Source organism: Agelaius phoeniceus, chromosome 29 (assembly GCF_051311805.1).
Source record: "Agelaius phoeniceus isolate bAgePho1 chromosome 29, bAgePho1.hap1, whole genome shotgun sequence".
In the NCBI taxonomy this organism is placed as follows: domain Eukaryota; kingdom Metazoa; phylum Chordata; class Aves; order Passeriformes; family Icteridae; genus Agelaius; species Agelaius phoeniceus.
This window is the reverse complement of record NC_135293.1, coordinates 5,171,231-5,187,907: the sequence shown is the minus strand read 5'-3', so window position 1 is coordinate 5,187,907 and position 16,677 is coordinate 5,171,231. Positions and strand designations below refer to the sequence as shown.

The 16,677-nt window shown below is 66.1% G+C and overlaps 1 protein-coding gene across 5 annotated transcripts in view; it reads right to left on the bottom strand.

The window, feature by feature from the left end:
- Positions 1-16,677, bottom strand: part of NFIC (nuclear factor I C) — a 42,252-nt gene that overhangs the window by 7,611 nt on the left and 17,964 nt on the right. For 3 of the 5 annotated variants that reach the window (XM_054650019.2, XM_054650021.2, XM_054650018.2), the window contains exons 2-9: positions 15,197-15,728; positions 5,203-5,274; positions 4,654-4,728; positions 4,394-4,517; positions 3,757-3,881; positions 1,955-2,083; positions 1,656-1,840; positions 175-334 (exon numbers count right to left, since the gene is read on the bottom strand). In XM_054650019.2, coding sequence (XP_054505994.1) covers positions 175-334; positions 1,656-1,840; positions 1,955-2,083; positions 3,757-3,881; positions 4,394-4,517; positions 4,654-4,728; positions 5,203-5,274; positions 15,197-15,728 — 1,402 coding nt within the window. The remainder of the gene's footprint in view (positions 1-174; positions 335-1,655; positions 1,841-1,954; positions 2,084-3,756; positions 3,882-4,393; positions 4,518-4,653; positions 4,729-5,202; positions 5,275-15,196; positions 15,729-16,677) is intronic. The other 2 variants (XM_054650022.2, XM_054650023.2) reach the window with 1 other exon arrangement.

Below are 16,677 nucleotides of genomic sequence, written 5' to 3'. Positions count from 1 at the left end.
GACCTGCCTGAGACCCAGCAAACTCATGGCGTGCCGGCTGCCGCCCTCTCCCCGGCTGCGGGGAGGCCACCTCCGCCAACATCCCCCCAGCACGGGACAGGGGGACACCCTGGGGGGCTGTGAGAGGAGGGGCCAGCCGGGCCGGGGAGCAGGGTGGGCGCCGCGGGTGCTTACTGGGTGATGTCGGCGAGGTCGTCCCTCCCTCGGAAGTTGTCGTGGTGGATTTGGTGTCAGGAGAGACGGCCAAGCGGGGCATGCCGGGGGGAGGTGGCGGCGCCAGCATCTGCGTGGGCAGGTAGTGGCTGGGCACTTTCACTTGACCACTTCCATTTAACTGGGGACAACACAGACAAAAAACAAACAGCACAAGCCATTAGGATGCACGCGCACAGCAGCACGGCCGGGGAGCCCCGGGGACAGCCCCGGCACAGGCACGGGGTGTCCCTCACTGCACACATGAGTTTGGTGGGTCTCAGAGCAGCCCTGAACGGTCGGCGCTGGCAGCAGGCAGGAAATGACGGCGGGACAGGAGGGGTTTGGGGGCTGTGGGGGCCATGCTCCGTGGGGGTCATGACGCAGAGTGGCGCATGCTGCAGGTGGGACCCCTCTCTACAGTGACGTCTCTGAAGCACTCCTTGGAGGGGTAGGGGCACCCAGAGCCTCCAAAGGCTCCTGCACCAGTGCTCCGTGCCCAAGCTGGCCGTGGGCTGCTCCTGATCCGGTTCCAACAGCCCAGCACTGAGCCACCACACAGGGGAACAGTGGCCATGCCCCTCACCCTGGCATCAGCCCCTGCTGGTGAGGGGAAACAGGAAAGTGGGGGGCAGAGGTCAGTCAGAAGGGCTCCCCAAGAGCTCAGCATCTGGGAGGACAAAGGGGGGCACAGGACAGTATGGGAGCAGGAACACCCCCAGGCTCTGGCTTCGGGTATGAAGGGTGCCCTCCATGGGGTGTGTTGTGTGTTGTGGGCTCTGGGTGTATGGGGTGATGGTTTGGGTGCTGCACTCATTGGGTACTGTGTGTGCACGGTGCTGGTTACAGAGGCTGTTTGGTGATGGGAGCATGGGCTGTGGGGTGATGGCTGTGTGGGGTCCATGTCTGTGGGGTGCACTGGGTGCATGGGAGTGCAGAGCACTCTGACAAGGGAAAGCCCACAGCAGCACAGTGTGGCTCTGCCACCCCTGTGGGGACACGAGTACAGCTCCAGAGGAGCTGACAAGTCACCCGTGGGCTCTGCAGGTGGATGGGGCACATCAAGCCCATCACTCTCCAGTACACGCTGGCGGACGGTGATTCCAGGAGATGGTCACACACCCCTGGCAGACACCTTGCTCCCCCTAACACCCCAGCACCGGCTGACGGCTCAGCCCCAGCACCCCGACACCCGCAGTGCCCCGTGCTGGGCCGGGGCACAGCACCTCCATCGCCGCAGACACGAGGTGCCAACACGGAGCAGGCGCAGCAGCGCTCCCGAACCAACGCACGGCACGGCTGGAGCTCAGCCCCAGAGAACACCCCGCCGGTGCCACCGGAAGACCCCGATCCCCCCCATGCGGCGGCAGAGGTGACAGCGGCGGCGCCGGTGCAGGGGACTCTCCTCGGGCAGCCCGGCTGGCAGCAGCCCCCGGTGCCCACGGACAAGGCTGCGTCCTTACCGGTCCGGGCTGCTGGTTGGACGGGTCGCAGGCCAGCGAGACGAGATCTTTGAGCGGGTCCTGCGGGTTGAGATGAGGCGGGTACCGGATGGCCGTGTGCGGGAAGTAGGTGGAGGCCGTCTGGGGAAGGATGGAGGTGGTGGGGAAATGCAGCGCAGACGATGGGTGCGGGCTTCGGGCGATACCTGCGGGTGACAGCAAAAGGGGACACACACCTGTGTCACTAGCTAGTGGCTGCCCCAGCCCCCCGACCCCTCAGCGCTCACTCTGTGCCTCGGTTTCCCTGGCAGGACACTCACCACTGTGCACAGCGATGACGGGACGGTGGTGCTGCGTGAAGCTGCTCAGCCGGGGCGAGGAGTCCTGGGGTGATGGGCTGTTGAAGGGGGACTTGTCCATCTCTGTCTTCTTCACAGTGGGGGAGATGCCTGGGGAAAGCAGGGGGCAACGTCAGGACCTGCCATGGGGCCCCAAGTCCCATGGCTGCTGCCATCTCAGTGCAGTGTTGGGGGAGCTCATTCCGGGGGCAGGGGGCACCCCAGGGCCAGGGTGGGCATGGGGAGGGTGGTGGTGTGAGCGTGTGTGTGAGCCAGCAGGAGGGTGGGCACCTCTGGGGGCACACGTGTGTGCATGAATGTGTGTGCATGTGTGTAATGTGCCAGCACAGCTCCGTGCCTGTGTGTGCACACACACAGCTGTGCACAGATGTGTGCTCCTGCAGGTGTGTGCATGCAGGTGCACACAGCTCTGTGCGTGTGTGTCCCACCCTGGTGGCAGAAGTGGGTGCCCTCACGGATGCCACTGTGACCCTGCAGCCCCCACATGGCACCCACCTCCCCTGGCACATGGGGCTGGGGGCTACAGCAGCTCCTGGGGAGGCAGAGAGGTGCCAGCATGGGGGTGACCACCCCAGAGACCCCTGGCAGTGGCGGCTGCCCAGGTCCCCGAGGCCACCCCAGGGCATGGGGCTGAGGGGGGGGTTGGCAGGCACGTTAATCCCCTGCCTCCGTGGCTTTAGCTCTGGCCATTTGGCCCGGGCCTGGTAATGGGTTTAGCCCCTTCTCAGTCGGGCGTTAGGAGGATTTCCCAGAACATCCCGTACAGGATTGCCAAGCCCCCTTCCCGCCGCCAAGGCTGAGCCCCCCCTGCCAGCCACCCTCACCCCTGCCCGGGTCAGGCCACTGGCAGGGGACAGATGCCCTGGCACAGCTCCCTCCTGCCTCCATGCACCATTTTGGGGAGGGGGCTGCACCTTCCCCAGGACCCCCCCTGCACCAGCCCCACGGGCAGGATGGGGTACAGTCCCTGCACACACGGGACACAGTTTGGGGGCTGGACCTGCATCCCCCAAACCTCCTTCCAACAGGATTGGTGCCTCCAGCCCTCCAGCCAGGCACCCTCAGGCTCTGGCAGGGCTGGGGGGCTGCTGTGGAGCCCACCCCACCGCTGGGGGAGGAAGGAGAAGAGCCAAGAGAGGAGGAAGAGGAGCAGCTTCTTTGCCTGCACCTCGGGGTGTGGGAGCTGCTGTGCCAGCCCTGCAGCATCACTTTAATTAGCCCAGCCCCCCCTTTCTTAATGAACAGCTAATTGGGGCTTGTCTAGACAGGAAAGGGAAAAAAACCACCAAGCCAGAAAGCTGTCCACAGTGATGTGGGGCTGGGGGAGCCGACTTGGGGCTGGGAGAGGCTGGTGTGGGGCTGCCAGACAGACATGGGGCTGGAGGCTGGGTTGGCCCTACAGAGAGAATCTATATTGAAATAGGGGTCCCTGTAGCAACACCACAGTCCCCACAGAGCCCTGCCCACAGTGGGGGGCCACAGACACGCCTGGACACTCATGGAAAGCCTGTGCCTAAATTAGGGGGGCTTGACAGCAACCCCACAGACCCCATGGAAAAGCAGCAGGAATGTTCTGGGGGACTTGAGGGTGGCACTGCAGCCCCCATGGCTGATGTGTCTTGACCTTAAGGCCCATAGGGACACTGGGGCACAGAAAGGGCCCAGATGGTCACACGGGGTTCTGGCAGTGGTTTGCAGAATGCTGGGAGCAGGATGGGGGCCCCAGGGCACTGGAAGGGCACTGGTAAGGAGGTGGCACCTACCCCCTTCCATGTCTTCTGTCCAGTTGCGGCTGCTGCTGGTGGGGGAGTTGGAGGAGGTGTAGTACTCGCCCCCAGGGCTGGTGTCAATGTCATCCTCCATGGACCCCGACTTGTGCCGTTTGCTCCTGGGGACAGGGAAGGGTCACAGAATCACGGAATGGTTTGGGTTGGAAAGAACCTTAAAGCCTATCCCATTCCACCTCTGCCATGAGCAGGGACACCTCCCACCATCCCAGGCTGCTCCAAAGCCCCGTCCAGTCTGACCTGGGATACGTCCAGGGATCCAGGGGCAGCCACAGCTGCTCTGGGCACCCTGTGCCAGGGCCTGCCCACCCTCCCAGGGAAGTGAATCCATCCAGCCCTGCCCTCTGGCAGTGGGAAGCCATTCCCCCTTGTCCTGGCACTCCATCCCTTGTCCAAGTTTCCTCTCTAACTCTCTTGGAGCCCCTTTAAACACTGGAAAGGGCTCTGAGCTCTCCCTGGAGTTTTCTTTTCTCCAGGCTGAACACCCCCAGCTCTCCCAGCTTGTCATGGGTCAGTGCCAGCCCGTGGCAGGACCTGGCTGGCCCTTGCCTTCCCTACGGCTGTGCTGGGGCTGGCCCTGGCACCACCCTGGCACAGCCCCAGTGGCACCTACCCGCTGGAGGAGGTGCTGGGCAGTGTCCTCCTCATGCCGGTGCTGGAGGGGTTCAGGTCATAGGCCAGGTGGCCCTGCAGCTCCCCCAGGGAGAAGTTTGGCCCTGTGCCCGTCACCACTGGCGCTGCAGGGAGAGAGGGGGGGTCACTGGGGCTCGGTGGGGAGGGGAGCCCCAGCCCACTGCGGGCTGGGGGGGCTGTTGGGACACTGCTGTGCCCAGGCAGCCAAGGGTTGGGCTGTGGCATCACAGTCACACTCACTTCGGGACACCTGGATGAGCTCGGTGACACTGAACACCCCCGAGGTGACGAAGCTTTCCTGGAAGTCTGTTGAATCTGTGTGGGAGAGAGGAGGGTGTGCTGAGGGGGCAACAGGACCACCCCTCCCACCCTGCACTGCCTTGTGGCGATGCTTGAGGGCACCCCAAATCCCATCTGTCCCCCTCCTTAGCTTCCACTCCACTCTCTCCTCTAGCAAGAGACCACCTCAATTGGTTCTGTCTGCTGAAGATGCCCTGGACCTGCTCAGTGCCTCAGTTTCCCTGTGCCTGAGAGTGCTGGCACGGCTTGAGGCTTCACCCCCACCATGGGAACTCCATGGCAGCTGCTGTCCCCAAGGGCTGTGGCCTCTGTGGGACTCTGCTGGGTGTAGGACAAGGCTAAGGCTATGCCCAGCTCATTGCAGGGGCCAGGCAGTGGCTGGCAGCTTGACCATATGTCATAGGCCCCCCTCCCCCGCCATGGCAGGGACCCTGGGGACAGTCTGGGGTGTCCTTTGTCCTTTTCCCAGGCCCTGCCCTCTGCACTCACCCAGCGTGATGGGTTTGCTGTCCTCCTGGTCCGAGCCAATGCCTGTCCGGGGGCTGCTGCTCTGCTCTGCATCTGCAAGAGGCAAAGCCCAGGGTGAGCCCCCCGTGCCAGTGGCAGCCTCCACACCGGTGTGAGCCAGGATTGCCACCAGCTGACTGCCCTCCCGTTGCCCTGCTGGGGGAAACTGAGGCATGGGCTGCCCAGCAGCTCTCACCACACAGCAGGGCCACCACCAAGCTGGCATGTCCCCAGCCACTGAGGAACAGTCACCAACCAGCCCCCCTTGCCCTCCCTGCCAGCGACAGGAGCAGGGACAGCCCCACATGCAGGGTCTGGGCAGTGCTCCCCGCAGGAGGGGAACCCCAGGGCAGGGCTGGGTGATGGTCCCTGGCCCTGCTCCTGCCTCTTCTCCTCTCTCCAGCCACGGCCTTGACCCAGTGCTGCCCCACCAGGCAGTGTCACCGAAGCAGGGCACAACCTGTGGCACCTCGTTCTGCCTCTGCCCAGCTCGTGCAGGGCAGAAGGGCTTGGGAGAGCACCTACTCTGACCCCTGGAGCCCTGTCCAGCCCTGCTCCCTCTTGGCTAAAAATATCCTGGCTCAGACACTGAGCTCAGCAGCCCTGGCACGGCATGGCACAGCCCAGACCCTGCAGTCAGGAGCATCCTTCGTCACCTGGCTGCTCCCAAAGCCCCTCCATAACTTTTGCCATGCATTTCTCCCCCATACTCCTTCTTCCCCCTGTTTCTCCATTCTCCTCCTCCCACCCCTTGGCCTCCGGCATTTCTCTCTGGCAGCCTTGGCAGATGTCAGGAAAGGGCTGAGACAATCCAAAAACACCAACAAAACCACGCAGCTGCAACTGCCAGCCCATGTGCCCGCCTCGGGATTTTTCCCTTTCTCCCTGCTTTTCTCCTCCTTTTTCTCCCCTCAAGTACCTTGCACTCACACGTGGCTCCCAGACTGGCTGGGCAAGTTATCCATGTGGGCCCCATGCCACCCTCCACCCTGACACCCCTGTGTGCTGCCCACCAGGCAGGTTATCCATGGGGGCAGTGGGACTGTGCCATCTCCCAGCCTGTGCCATCTCACACCCCGTTGTGCCCACACTCCCCGGTACTGCTCAAGGCCGATGCCAAATCAGCCATTTTGTCTCCCTGCCCAGCTGCCGCCATCCCCTCCAGCCATCCCGTGCCAGCCTGGCACCACGCTGGCAGCGCCATGGCATCCTGCCCTGATGCTGCTCACCGCCACCAGCCCCCCCGTGCCCGCACCCCAGGCTCCCTCCAGGCAGCCATTTTAGGGAGCAGAAACTCCCCCTGGAGACGGGCGCAGGGTTTTTTCCTTCCCTTCTCTCCATTTCTCTTTTTCTAGCCCTATTCTCGCATTTTGAAGCGGCTGCACGCTCAAGTATCGGGGTGTGGGTGGTGGGAGCGAGCGGGGCACAAGCCAGCTGGGATAGGGGAGTGGCTGGGGACCCCCCCGCGCATTCATGGGCACCGCGTGGCCGGACACGGCCCCTCCTCGCCTCTAAAAACAACAAATCTGGCGGTGGCTCTGGAAGTGGTTAGCGTGGAGCCCGGCCAAGGCGCGGGACAGAGGCTGGCGGTCACAGCCTGAGGCCGGCCCGGCTCCCCACAGCCCCCAGCGTGGCCTCAGGGCTCCCGGGGACCCCAATGCCTCCCAGATGGCCCCACCTGCCCGGCCCCGGGTGCTTGGCCTCTGGGTGCCTCCCCAGGCCGTGCCCTCGCCTGGTGCCTCTGAGGTGCCTACGCAGCCTTTGGCTCAGCCCAGGGACCCCCACCACTCGTCCTGAGGTGCCCCACATGGAGCTTAGCCCACACCAAACCACCCAGCCTGGTCCCTGTTCCCCCAGGGCACTCGGGAGGGCCATCACCGGCCCTGGGTGCCCCAGGTGGGCCCCATGGCCCTGTACCCCCACACCGTGCCACGGCACCGCCCTGACCCGGCATCGCCAGTGCCCCTCACCGACCCCTGCTGTTGAGGGACCCTGGGGAGCTGTCCCCAAACCGAGCACTCGGCTCCCCCCCGCAGGAGCCCGAGCAGCAGCCGGGACTTTCCCGAGGAGCTCGGAGCTCCGGCAGCAGGGCCGGCCCCTCGCTGCCCCCTCTGTCCGGGCTGATGGAGGCGGTGGGTCCGAGGCCGGGACCGGGGCTCGGCACCCCCGGCGCTCCCCGTGGCTGGGCGGGCGAGCTCGCCAGCAGATTTCTGGCTGCCTCCTCGGCGCGGGGCGGCCGGGCCAAGCGCTGCTCTCACCGCCATGTGACGGCCGCCTGCGCCGGCTGGCGCGCTAAAATGGCGAAGGGAGCCCCGGGCTCACGGGCCGCGCTCCCCACAAGGGGTGTTTGGGGGAGACTGCAAACCCAACAAGTGGCCCGACTGCACCAGAGAGGAGAAAGAAGCCTGTAAAGCTCCCCCATGCCCCCGCTGCTTCGTTGATCCTGCGCCCTCCACCCCCTCAGGAGGCCGGGATGGGGGATGGAGGTGGGGTAGTCCTGCTGCCAAACTGTGGGGAGCTCAGCGGGGAGGGGGTTCAGTGCCGGGGTCGTCTCCGGCGAGGCAGAGGAGAGTGCTCAGTGCCCAAACAGGTCGATCCAATCTCTTTTAAAAATAGCCAAGTGTGTGCCCGGGGGGGCGCGGGCTGCCTGGGCTCCGGGCCGCGCTGGCAGCCTGGCCCCGTGCCATCCATTGAATTGCGGATCCCGCACCCCGGCCCCGCTGGCTGGCACGGTGCCCCCGGGCCCCAAGCGACACCCGCCCGCGGTCTCAGCGCGTGGGAACGACCCTCGGGCAGCAGGGCCGGCCCTGGGGGGGTGTCACTGCAGGCCGGGTGCCCCCCGGGGCTGGCGCAGCTGCGGGAGAGCCCTGGCTCGGTGCCCGAGCGCTGACGGTAACAGGGCACGGTGTTACCGGCAGCGGCGCGGGCGCAGGCGCAGAGGCTGGAGGATGCCGGGGGCTGGGGGAGCTGCTGGCGCCGGTGTGTGCAGTCCCAGCCCCTCATCGAGGGCAGCAGCCTTCCCCCTTTTCCCCAGCTCTGCCAGTCGAGGGCAGGGAATGGGAGAGAGTTCAGCACTGCTGCCTGCAGGCTTCTGCCCCGTGCCTCAGTTTCCCTTGGGGCTGGCTGGAGGGAAACTGCCCCCCTGCCTCATGTTCCGTGGCACAGAGCCCCAGCACCTCCTCAGGTGTCACTGCATTCCTCCGGCTGCCCACGGCGACAGCATGGACCAGTGGGGCCTGGACTGAACAGCCTAGTCATAGTGGAAGACCCCTGGAGACCGGAGGGAGCCAATGTGCGGTGGGGCAGATCCCACTGCAAGGGCTGGGGCGAGTGAGGTTGCAGAAGGGTGTGATTTGGGGGCCCTGCCCTGTCAGACCCCCAGAACTCCTCATCCCAGTCTCGCACTGACCCCAGGTCCGAGCGGCACCGCCTGTTCCGCTGCCCGTCCCACTGTCCATCCATCCCTCTGCCGCCAGGCTGGGGTGGCCCTTACATAAACCCGGAACAGTCCTGCTTGTGTAACCTCCTTTATATAATACCCTGAACCGCCGCGTGTGCCGGGTAAATCCTGGCTGAGCCGGGCCGGCCGGCGCGCCGGGGCGCGGGACCCCCCCCCCTCCCGCTCCTCGCCGCGCCCCCCGCCATGCCCGGAGCGCTGCGGGGCCGCGGGGTGAGGCGGCTCCGCTGGGCCTTGGCCACCAGCGCTGCGGGGGCGGCAGCTCCTCCTCCCCCTGCCGAGCGGAGCCCCGGGGAGGTCCTGGCCGGAGGCATCCCCCGAGGTGGCGGGGCGGTGGCGGGGGGGACGGACGCGCCCCGCTGCCACGTACGCCGGCCGCGGCCAGCTGGCCCGGGCGGGAGCCTGGGAGGCGCGAGCACGTTGGCCGGCGGCTGCGAGCGAGCGGCGCTGGGAGAGAGCGGGTTTGTCCTCGGCCGACCCCGGCCGGCACGGGGAGATGGCAGCGGCCGGGGGGAACCCCCCCAGGAGGGCGGCGCGGCCTCCCCCTCGCTCAGCCCTGCCAGGCCTGGGCTCCATCCAGGGCTGCCGGCGTCCGCGGAGGCGAGCGGGGACAGATGGCAGCGGGGAAAGGCATGGGGAGAGCGGGACAGACAAAGGGAAGGCTGAGCCCCCCCTTCCCTGGGACTCTTCCCTGCGGGGTGCTGGCATCCAGCCCCCGCGCCCTGGGCTGGGGGTACCTGGGGGCGCAGCTGCAGGGAGGGGGTGGGAGAGAGGACAGACGGATGGGAGAGGGAAAGGAGAGAAAGGAAGGGAGGGAGGGAGAAAGGAAGGAAGAAATTAAGGTGGAGAGAAAGGGAAAGGAAAAGGGACAGGGACAGGGAAATATGCTGCCACTATCTTGCTGCCCCAGCAATTCCAGCCCCGTGGCAGAACCCCACAGCACAGCCAGCATCCCCCCCCCGAGTCCGATGTGCCCCAAACACGGCCCCTCCGATGCTCCCCCAAAAGCAGCCCCTGCATCACCACCACGCAGGGCTGAGGCAGCAGTTTTCAAGTCCTTCCCCAGGACTGGCCAAGACCCCAGTGCAGAGGCCAGTGTGACAGGGGACCGTCCCCGTGCCCCAACTGGCAGTGCCAACCCTGATCGGGGGTGTAGGGGCACACAGGGGGCTTGCCGGCGTCTGTTCCCCCCCTCCCGCGGCCACGGGCGGGAGGGAGCACCATGGGCATCTGCCGCCCCAGCTGTCCCTTGCCAGCGCAGCACGAAGCCGGGCACCCGGCCAGGATGGCAACTGCGGCCCCGGGGAGGGCACGGCGCTTGCCAGCGCGGGGGGACGGCGGGTGGCGAGGGCGGGGGACGGCAGGTGCTCGTGAGAGGAGCTCGCTCATCTTTTATTCATCGGGTACCTAACGGTGCGCGGAACCGCTCTGGCCCCTTGTCCCCTCGGGCGGCACAGGACGTGGCACCCCGTGCCAGGTGCCCGGCAGGCACCGCTCACGCTGCCGGGGCCGGCGGGCCGAGCACGGCCCCGCTCGCTTCGGCGGTGACGCGAGGCCGGGGCTGGCAGCGGGCACTGCTGGGAAGCCGTCCGGCTCCGGCACGCCGCCGGCTCGGCGCACTGCGGGAGAGCCGGGGAAGCCCTGACCTCCCCAAGGTCGCCGGCACATCGATCCGGAGAGCTCGAGCACATGGAAACCGCCCCGGCCGTGCCAGCGCCAGGCTCGCAGCGGGGCCGGGCTCGGGAGCAGCGGCACCCCCGGGCAGTGACGCTGCAGAAGACGGGGGTGGCGGGGGGGTGGAAGCCTGGGGAGCCCCCTCCCATCCCGCTGCTGCAGCACACAGCCGTGGGGGCAGGAACCCAGCCCCTGCGGAGTCTCTGCTGTCTCGTACCCTCGTGCCCTTTCCGGGGGGGGGGGGTTTCCTCCTGGACTTGCTGGGCTCTGCCTACCCCGTTCCCCTCAACCCCGGCCTCCCTGGCTGTTTGGCTGGGAGTAGAGATACCGGGAACAGGGGGAGGGTTTGCTCGCGTTCATCTGTGTGCTGGGGGGGTTCTCCAGCCTGCCTGCCCGCCGGTGCCCAGCTCTGCGAATGACAGATCCCAAATATTGTGAACCCCATCAATCTTCTCATGACCCTGGCGATAAATATTTGCGCGGGGGCTGGCGGAGCGGCGGTGCCCGGGGAAACGCCTGCCCCTCCATCTGGAGGGGCTGAGCAGACGCTTGGCACGGCCGGCCTGGCACGGCCGCAGCGCGCCTGGGACGAGAGCCCTGGCACGGGCTCCCCGGCAGATTGGTGCCATCTGCCTCGCGCCGCACCCAGCGGTGAGGCTGGTGGGGGGAGATAAGGGGCTGCCAGGCGGTGGGAGACGCAGATGCTGGCACAGCGCGGGGGTCCCTGCCTCCCCCCAGGTGCTGTCCTCTGGCGGCGGCACGGCCGGGGCTGCCAGGAGCTCGATGCCACCCTGGGGCGCACGGCCTGCTTGCCCTGGGCACCCATCTGCTCCCACCCCGCTCGGCCTGGGGGCTCAGCCGAGGGGCACTGTCGGGAAAAGCTCACTGCAGGGCAGAGCCTGAACCCCCTACCCCCTGAGCATGACGGCTGGTGAGGGGGGTGCAGAGAACCTCAGAGGGTGTGGGGGGCCAGCACCGCCCCTGCTCTGCCTCTCCCCGGCTCTGGGAGACTGGGTGGGAGGGGGGTGGGGTCCAAGGATGGGGGCTACCAGCATGGGGATACAAGGATAAATAGATGGGGCTGCAGGGATGGAGGCACCGTGGTGAGGGCGCAGCAAGGGAGCCCATGGAGGTGGGGAGCACTGGTGGGAGGTGCAGGGAGGGGGGCACTCTCCCGTCGTCCCCCCCCCCCCCCCCCCCAGACTGGCTGCTGCCGACAGGAGCTGCTGGGAGGAATCTCTCCGTAATGCTCCGAAGGTCCTGGCACCATCGGCTGGGGAGATTGATTACCATTTTACTGCAATGCTTTTGACTTTCACCAGCGACCTCCGAGCTCCCCCAGCCCCCCCGCCCCCCCGCCGCACACCCAGCTCTGGGCTGCAGCGCCGTCCCCTCCCCCACTGCGGTGTGCACAGCCCAGCCCTCACCCAGCCCCGCACTCATCCCGCACCCATCCTGCATCCAGCTCTGCTCCCATGCTGCATCCAGGACGGATCCAGCCCTGCTCCCATGCTGCATCCAGCCCTGCTCCCATCCCGCATCCAGGACGGATCCAGCCCTGCTCCCATCCCGCATCCAGCCCTGCTCCCATCCTGCCCCAAAGGTGCCGGGGGTGCTGCTCGCAGGGCTGGGTGCAGGATGGGAGCAGGGCCGGTGCTGCTCTGGGACGACCCAGCCGCCCGGCATTCCCTGCACCCCACGGCCACCCCCAGGGCCAGCAGGGCTGGGACGGGACCTCCCCGCAGCCTGGCACAGGTCCTGCCTCAGTTTGCCCACCCGGGGGCACGGAAAGCCGAGGACAGGGGGAAGAGCCGAGGGGCAGAGCTCGCCTTTGACATGGGCTCGGGGGGGCCGTCCGGGCGCTCAGCCCCTCCCAAGGCTGCCCCAGACCGCGGGTGGGGAGCGCAGGGCCGGGGGCTCCTCCATCCCCCCCTCCCCGGCGTTGCCAGAGCAGCGGCTGGGAAATTGTGCTGACACCGGCAAAACCGGGCGGCGGGGGCGGGGGAGCGCGGGCGCACGTGCTCGGGCTGATAACGGAGCTGCGGGGGCTGCGGGGAGCCCGGAGCGCCCGGCCGGGGGGGCTCTGTGCGGGACAGACCCTCCCAGCCCCTGCCTGTGAGGCTGGGGATGCTGCGGGCGGCGCGGGGGAGCGGGCAGGCAGGAGAGGGCAGGAGCGGGCAGGCAGAGGGAGCGGGGAGGAGGCAGAATCAGGCAGGAGGGGGCAGGAAGGAGGGAACATGCAGAATCAGGCAGGAGGGGGCAGGTAAGAACGGGCAGTGTGCCGGGCAGGAGCAGGTAGGAGGGAGCAGGAGGGCAGCATGTCGGGCAGGGAGAAGCTCCCTGAGCCCACCAGGCTGTGGTACAGTAATCCCCAGCACCCCTCGAGGGCTGTCAGCAGCCTGGCCATGCCATGCAGGGTCCCATAGATGTGGTGGCTTCTTCCCTGCCTCAGTTTCCCCACCAAGGTGGGAGGCCGGAGACCCCTCCCATCAGCCACAGCCTGACAGAACATGCCCACCGTGGGCAGGGACCAGGCCATGCCGAGCACCCAGCACCCTGCAGCACCCTAGGGGTCCCACGCTATTGCTCCTGGCCCATGCTGGTCCCCCTTAACCAGGGCCAGAGCGACCTTAACAGTGAAAGTGAGAGGCTGCCAGGCCTTATCAGGGAGTATTTACAGCCGCTGTGTTCCCAATTAGACAGTCAGGTGACTGCGGCTGCTGGGGACCCAGACACCGGGGTCAAGGTCGCCGGTGGAGGGGCGGGGGGTGGGAGAGGGGCAGCCACCTCCTGGGGACAGCAGCTGGACACGGCATGGCCAGAGAGGCACACCAGGTGGCAGTGGGGACCCCGTTGCAGAGGCTGTGGGGGTTCAGGTCCCTGCCTTCAGCTTGGCCACTGTAGGGCTCCCAGTCCAGCATCAGGGTGCTCCCAGTTCAGCCCAGTCCAGGGTACTCCAGCCCAGTGTGACGCTGCACCTCCAGCTGAGCCAGCACAGGGTGCCCTCAGTCCAGCCCAGTGCGCAGCAGCCCCATGCCAGTGAGTACAGGGTGCCCCCAATTACAGCGTGCAGCAGCCCAGCCCAGCCCAGCACGGCCACGTCTCAGCCCAGCACAGCACACCCCACTCCCTGTCTGGGTGCACAGGACACCCCCAGCCCCCAGGCTGCACCCTGGGCCCCCGTTCCCAGCAGAGCACCCACCCTTCCCAGTGCCCTGTTGGGTCCCTTGGTGCCACGGAGCGGGTGAGTCACGTGCATGGGCACGGGTCCTGGCAGCACACGTGCTCACACGCTGGGGGCATGGCTGGGCGGGCAGGTCCCGGCTGCACACGTGTGTGCAACCACGGATGTGCCCCACGCCAGCCCAGGGTCCCACCTGGGGCAGGGTCTGGCCCTGGCTATTCCCTGCTGGAGGCTGTGCCCCATTTTTCCCCAAAGCCACGAGGGCCTGGCAGTCCTGCCAAACCCCTTCCCTGGGTAGTGCGGGAGGTCACATGCCTGCCATGCCTCAGTTTCCCCAGTGACACCCAGCATATCCCACGGATGGCTGGGCAGAGCGTGTGCCCACCATGATTCACAACACTGGCACCTGATTTGCTGGCACTGCCGGCACCACAGTGGCCTCTGTGGTGTCACTGTCTGTCCCTGGGCTCTGGCCAGTACCAGGCAAAGAGCCACAGCCCCACGTTCCCCCTACTGTGGTGCTGATGAGGCTGGGCTCACAGAGCTGGGGGACATCACCTCGTGCTGTAGGCATGGGCAGGAGGTGCTGCCAGGAGGGGACCAATATCCTGCCACCCCCACACACCTGGGTAGCCTGGCCTGGCCAGAGGTGGCCACAAGACCCTTGATCACCCCTAAGGCTGCAAGTCACAGACCCTCCTGTCTGTGAACCAGCCCTGTGCAATAGCCCAGCCCTCAGCTGGGATCACACAGCAGCTCCCCTGGCTCTTCACACAGCTGGGGGTGCTGGCGGATGGCAGAGTGAGTGGGGCACCCCAGCTGCTGGCAGCATGTCTGTGCCAGCATGTCACCAGCTGGGGACAACAAACCTGCCCAGGTAAAATCCCTACTTCTGAGCTTCCCCCTCCCAGCATGTGGGGAGGTGACGTGAGCTGGTGGAGAGGACAATGGCTCAGGGACCCAAACTGAGAGAAAGAGCTGCTGCCTGTGCCGCACTCCGTGACTCAGTTTCCCCCTTTGAGAGCAGCTTTGACCCTCCTTGCTGCAATGAAAGCAGCCAATTCTTCCAGCAAGTCCATGGCACTCCCAGGCAGTTGAAGGGCCAGGACCAGTATCCACAGCAGGAGCTGCCCCCACCAACGTTATTGCTGTGCCCTCCCCAGCCAGCCTCACTGCCATGTCCCTGCTCTGGCATCGAGGGGTTGGCACCATAGTCCATGGCAAATGGGCACTGCTGGACCTCATCCAGCTCCAGCCCTTGGGGATGCACCAGGAACAGGCTGCCCCTTCCCTGCCCAGGCTGCCCATCCACTCCTCTCAGGTAGGCACAGGATGTGGGGTTAGCTCTGGGTTTAACCCCAAAACTCCATGCTGGGAATGCCCAGAGGCAGCTCATCCTCGGGGACCTTTGTGTGCTGCTCCTGGGCAGCTGGGATCAGCCCTGGCTGGGGGAGAGGGGCCAGGGTGGGGGGCACCCACCCAAGAAGCAGTTTGGAGAGGGAAGCACTGCAAGGTCTGCAATGGGGAAGGTGTTTGGGAGCAGTGTCCCCAGCTGGAGACGGGGATGGGACAGATGGGGAGGGACAGCTAAAGCAAACCCCCCAGAGGTGGCTGTGGCAGAGCACAGCCAGGCTCTGCCCTGCAGGCACACGAGCACCCACCTCTCTCACGGACGAAGTAGGCCAGGTAGAGGTCGAGCTCCTTGACGGAGACGCTGATGTGGTGGGGCTGGACGCAGAGGATGGGGTTGGTGCACTGGCCCGACTTGACCAGGCGCTCGCCGTCGGTGCTCTCCAGCGGGATCCCTTTGAAGAGGATGACCATGACCAGGTCCAGCCGCCACACCTTGTCCGCCTGCCGCAGGCAGTCGATGCGGCGCATCTTGCCCTTCTGGTCGGGGTTGGAGAGGACGCAGCACGAGGGCTTCTTGCCCGTGATGGAGAGCACGAAGTCCTCGCGGCACTCGGGCCGGATGTCCTTGCGCAGCTTGGCCAGGAGGCGCGAGGCCCATTTCTGCTTGACCTCCGGCTTCTCGCTCAGCAGCTCGTCCTTCACCGCCCTCTCCTCATCCTTCGTCATCCTCTTCTCATGCTTCTTGAAGTACTTGCGCTTGCGGGCCTGCAGGTTGAACCAGGTGTAGGCAAAGGCCCTGACGTGGGGGAGCAGCGCCTCGATGAAGGGGTGGAACTCATCCTGTGGGAGCAGAGGGACAGGGGGTCACTCCTGGCCGAGTCCCTCCAAGCTCCCTCCTGAGGTGGCTGTGGAGCCCTGGGGACCTGCCAGGCTCATTCCCACTGGGCTGCATTCCAGTGCAACCAGAAGAAAAAGCTGTGGCAGAGGCACATGCCCACCAGGGTCAGGGATCCTCTCACCACCCAGCGAGGTTTCCCCCATTCCAGCAGACCTCCATAAATCCCACCGGCTGCAATTTTCCCGAGCCAAAAACCTGCAGGGATTGGCTGGGCAATACAGGAGCAAGTGCCACAAAGAGACAGGCTCCTGCACAAGGCTGGCCACCTCAGCAGCACCCAGACCCTCTCCCCTTTGCAGGATCTGCTCCCACCAGGTGCAGAAATCCCACCTGAAATCCCAGCTGACACTGTGCCCACTGGAGCCGCTGTGCGGGCGTCAGGCGCTGCCAGACCACAACACCCCAGTGCCGGGTCCCCCATGCCTGCAGCATGCCGGGTGCTCCCACTCGAGCTCTGGGTGCCTTGGACCTCTCCACTCCCTCTGGACCAGTGAGAAACTCCCCCAGTTTGCCCCAGTTGCAGCCAGCCCGGCGGCTGGCGCCTGGCCCGGCACACAAGACGTGCTCTGACTGCCTTTTTCCATTTGGTGAGCACTGCTGGATGAGTCCAGCCCCAAAAAGAAAACAAGGAAAATGCATCCCCATCCCTGGCCCCTCCTTCCTGCATCCCATTTTTTTTTCCAATTTGGAAAATCAGTGCTTCCTGGCTGGGGGCCCACAACCCCACCATGGGATGGAAAGGTGTTGGGAGCCTTCCTGGCGAGGAGCAGCACAGCTTGGAAAGCAGCAGGCAGAGGGTTGAACATCCCTGTGTGTAGCCAGGGCAGCACCAAGCTGGTCCCCAAGGGCAGGATTTGGCCCTTGGGGTCCCTCATGACTGTGGGGAGGAGG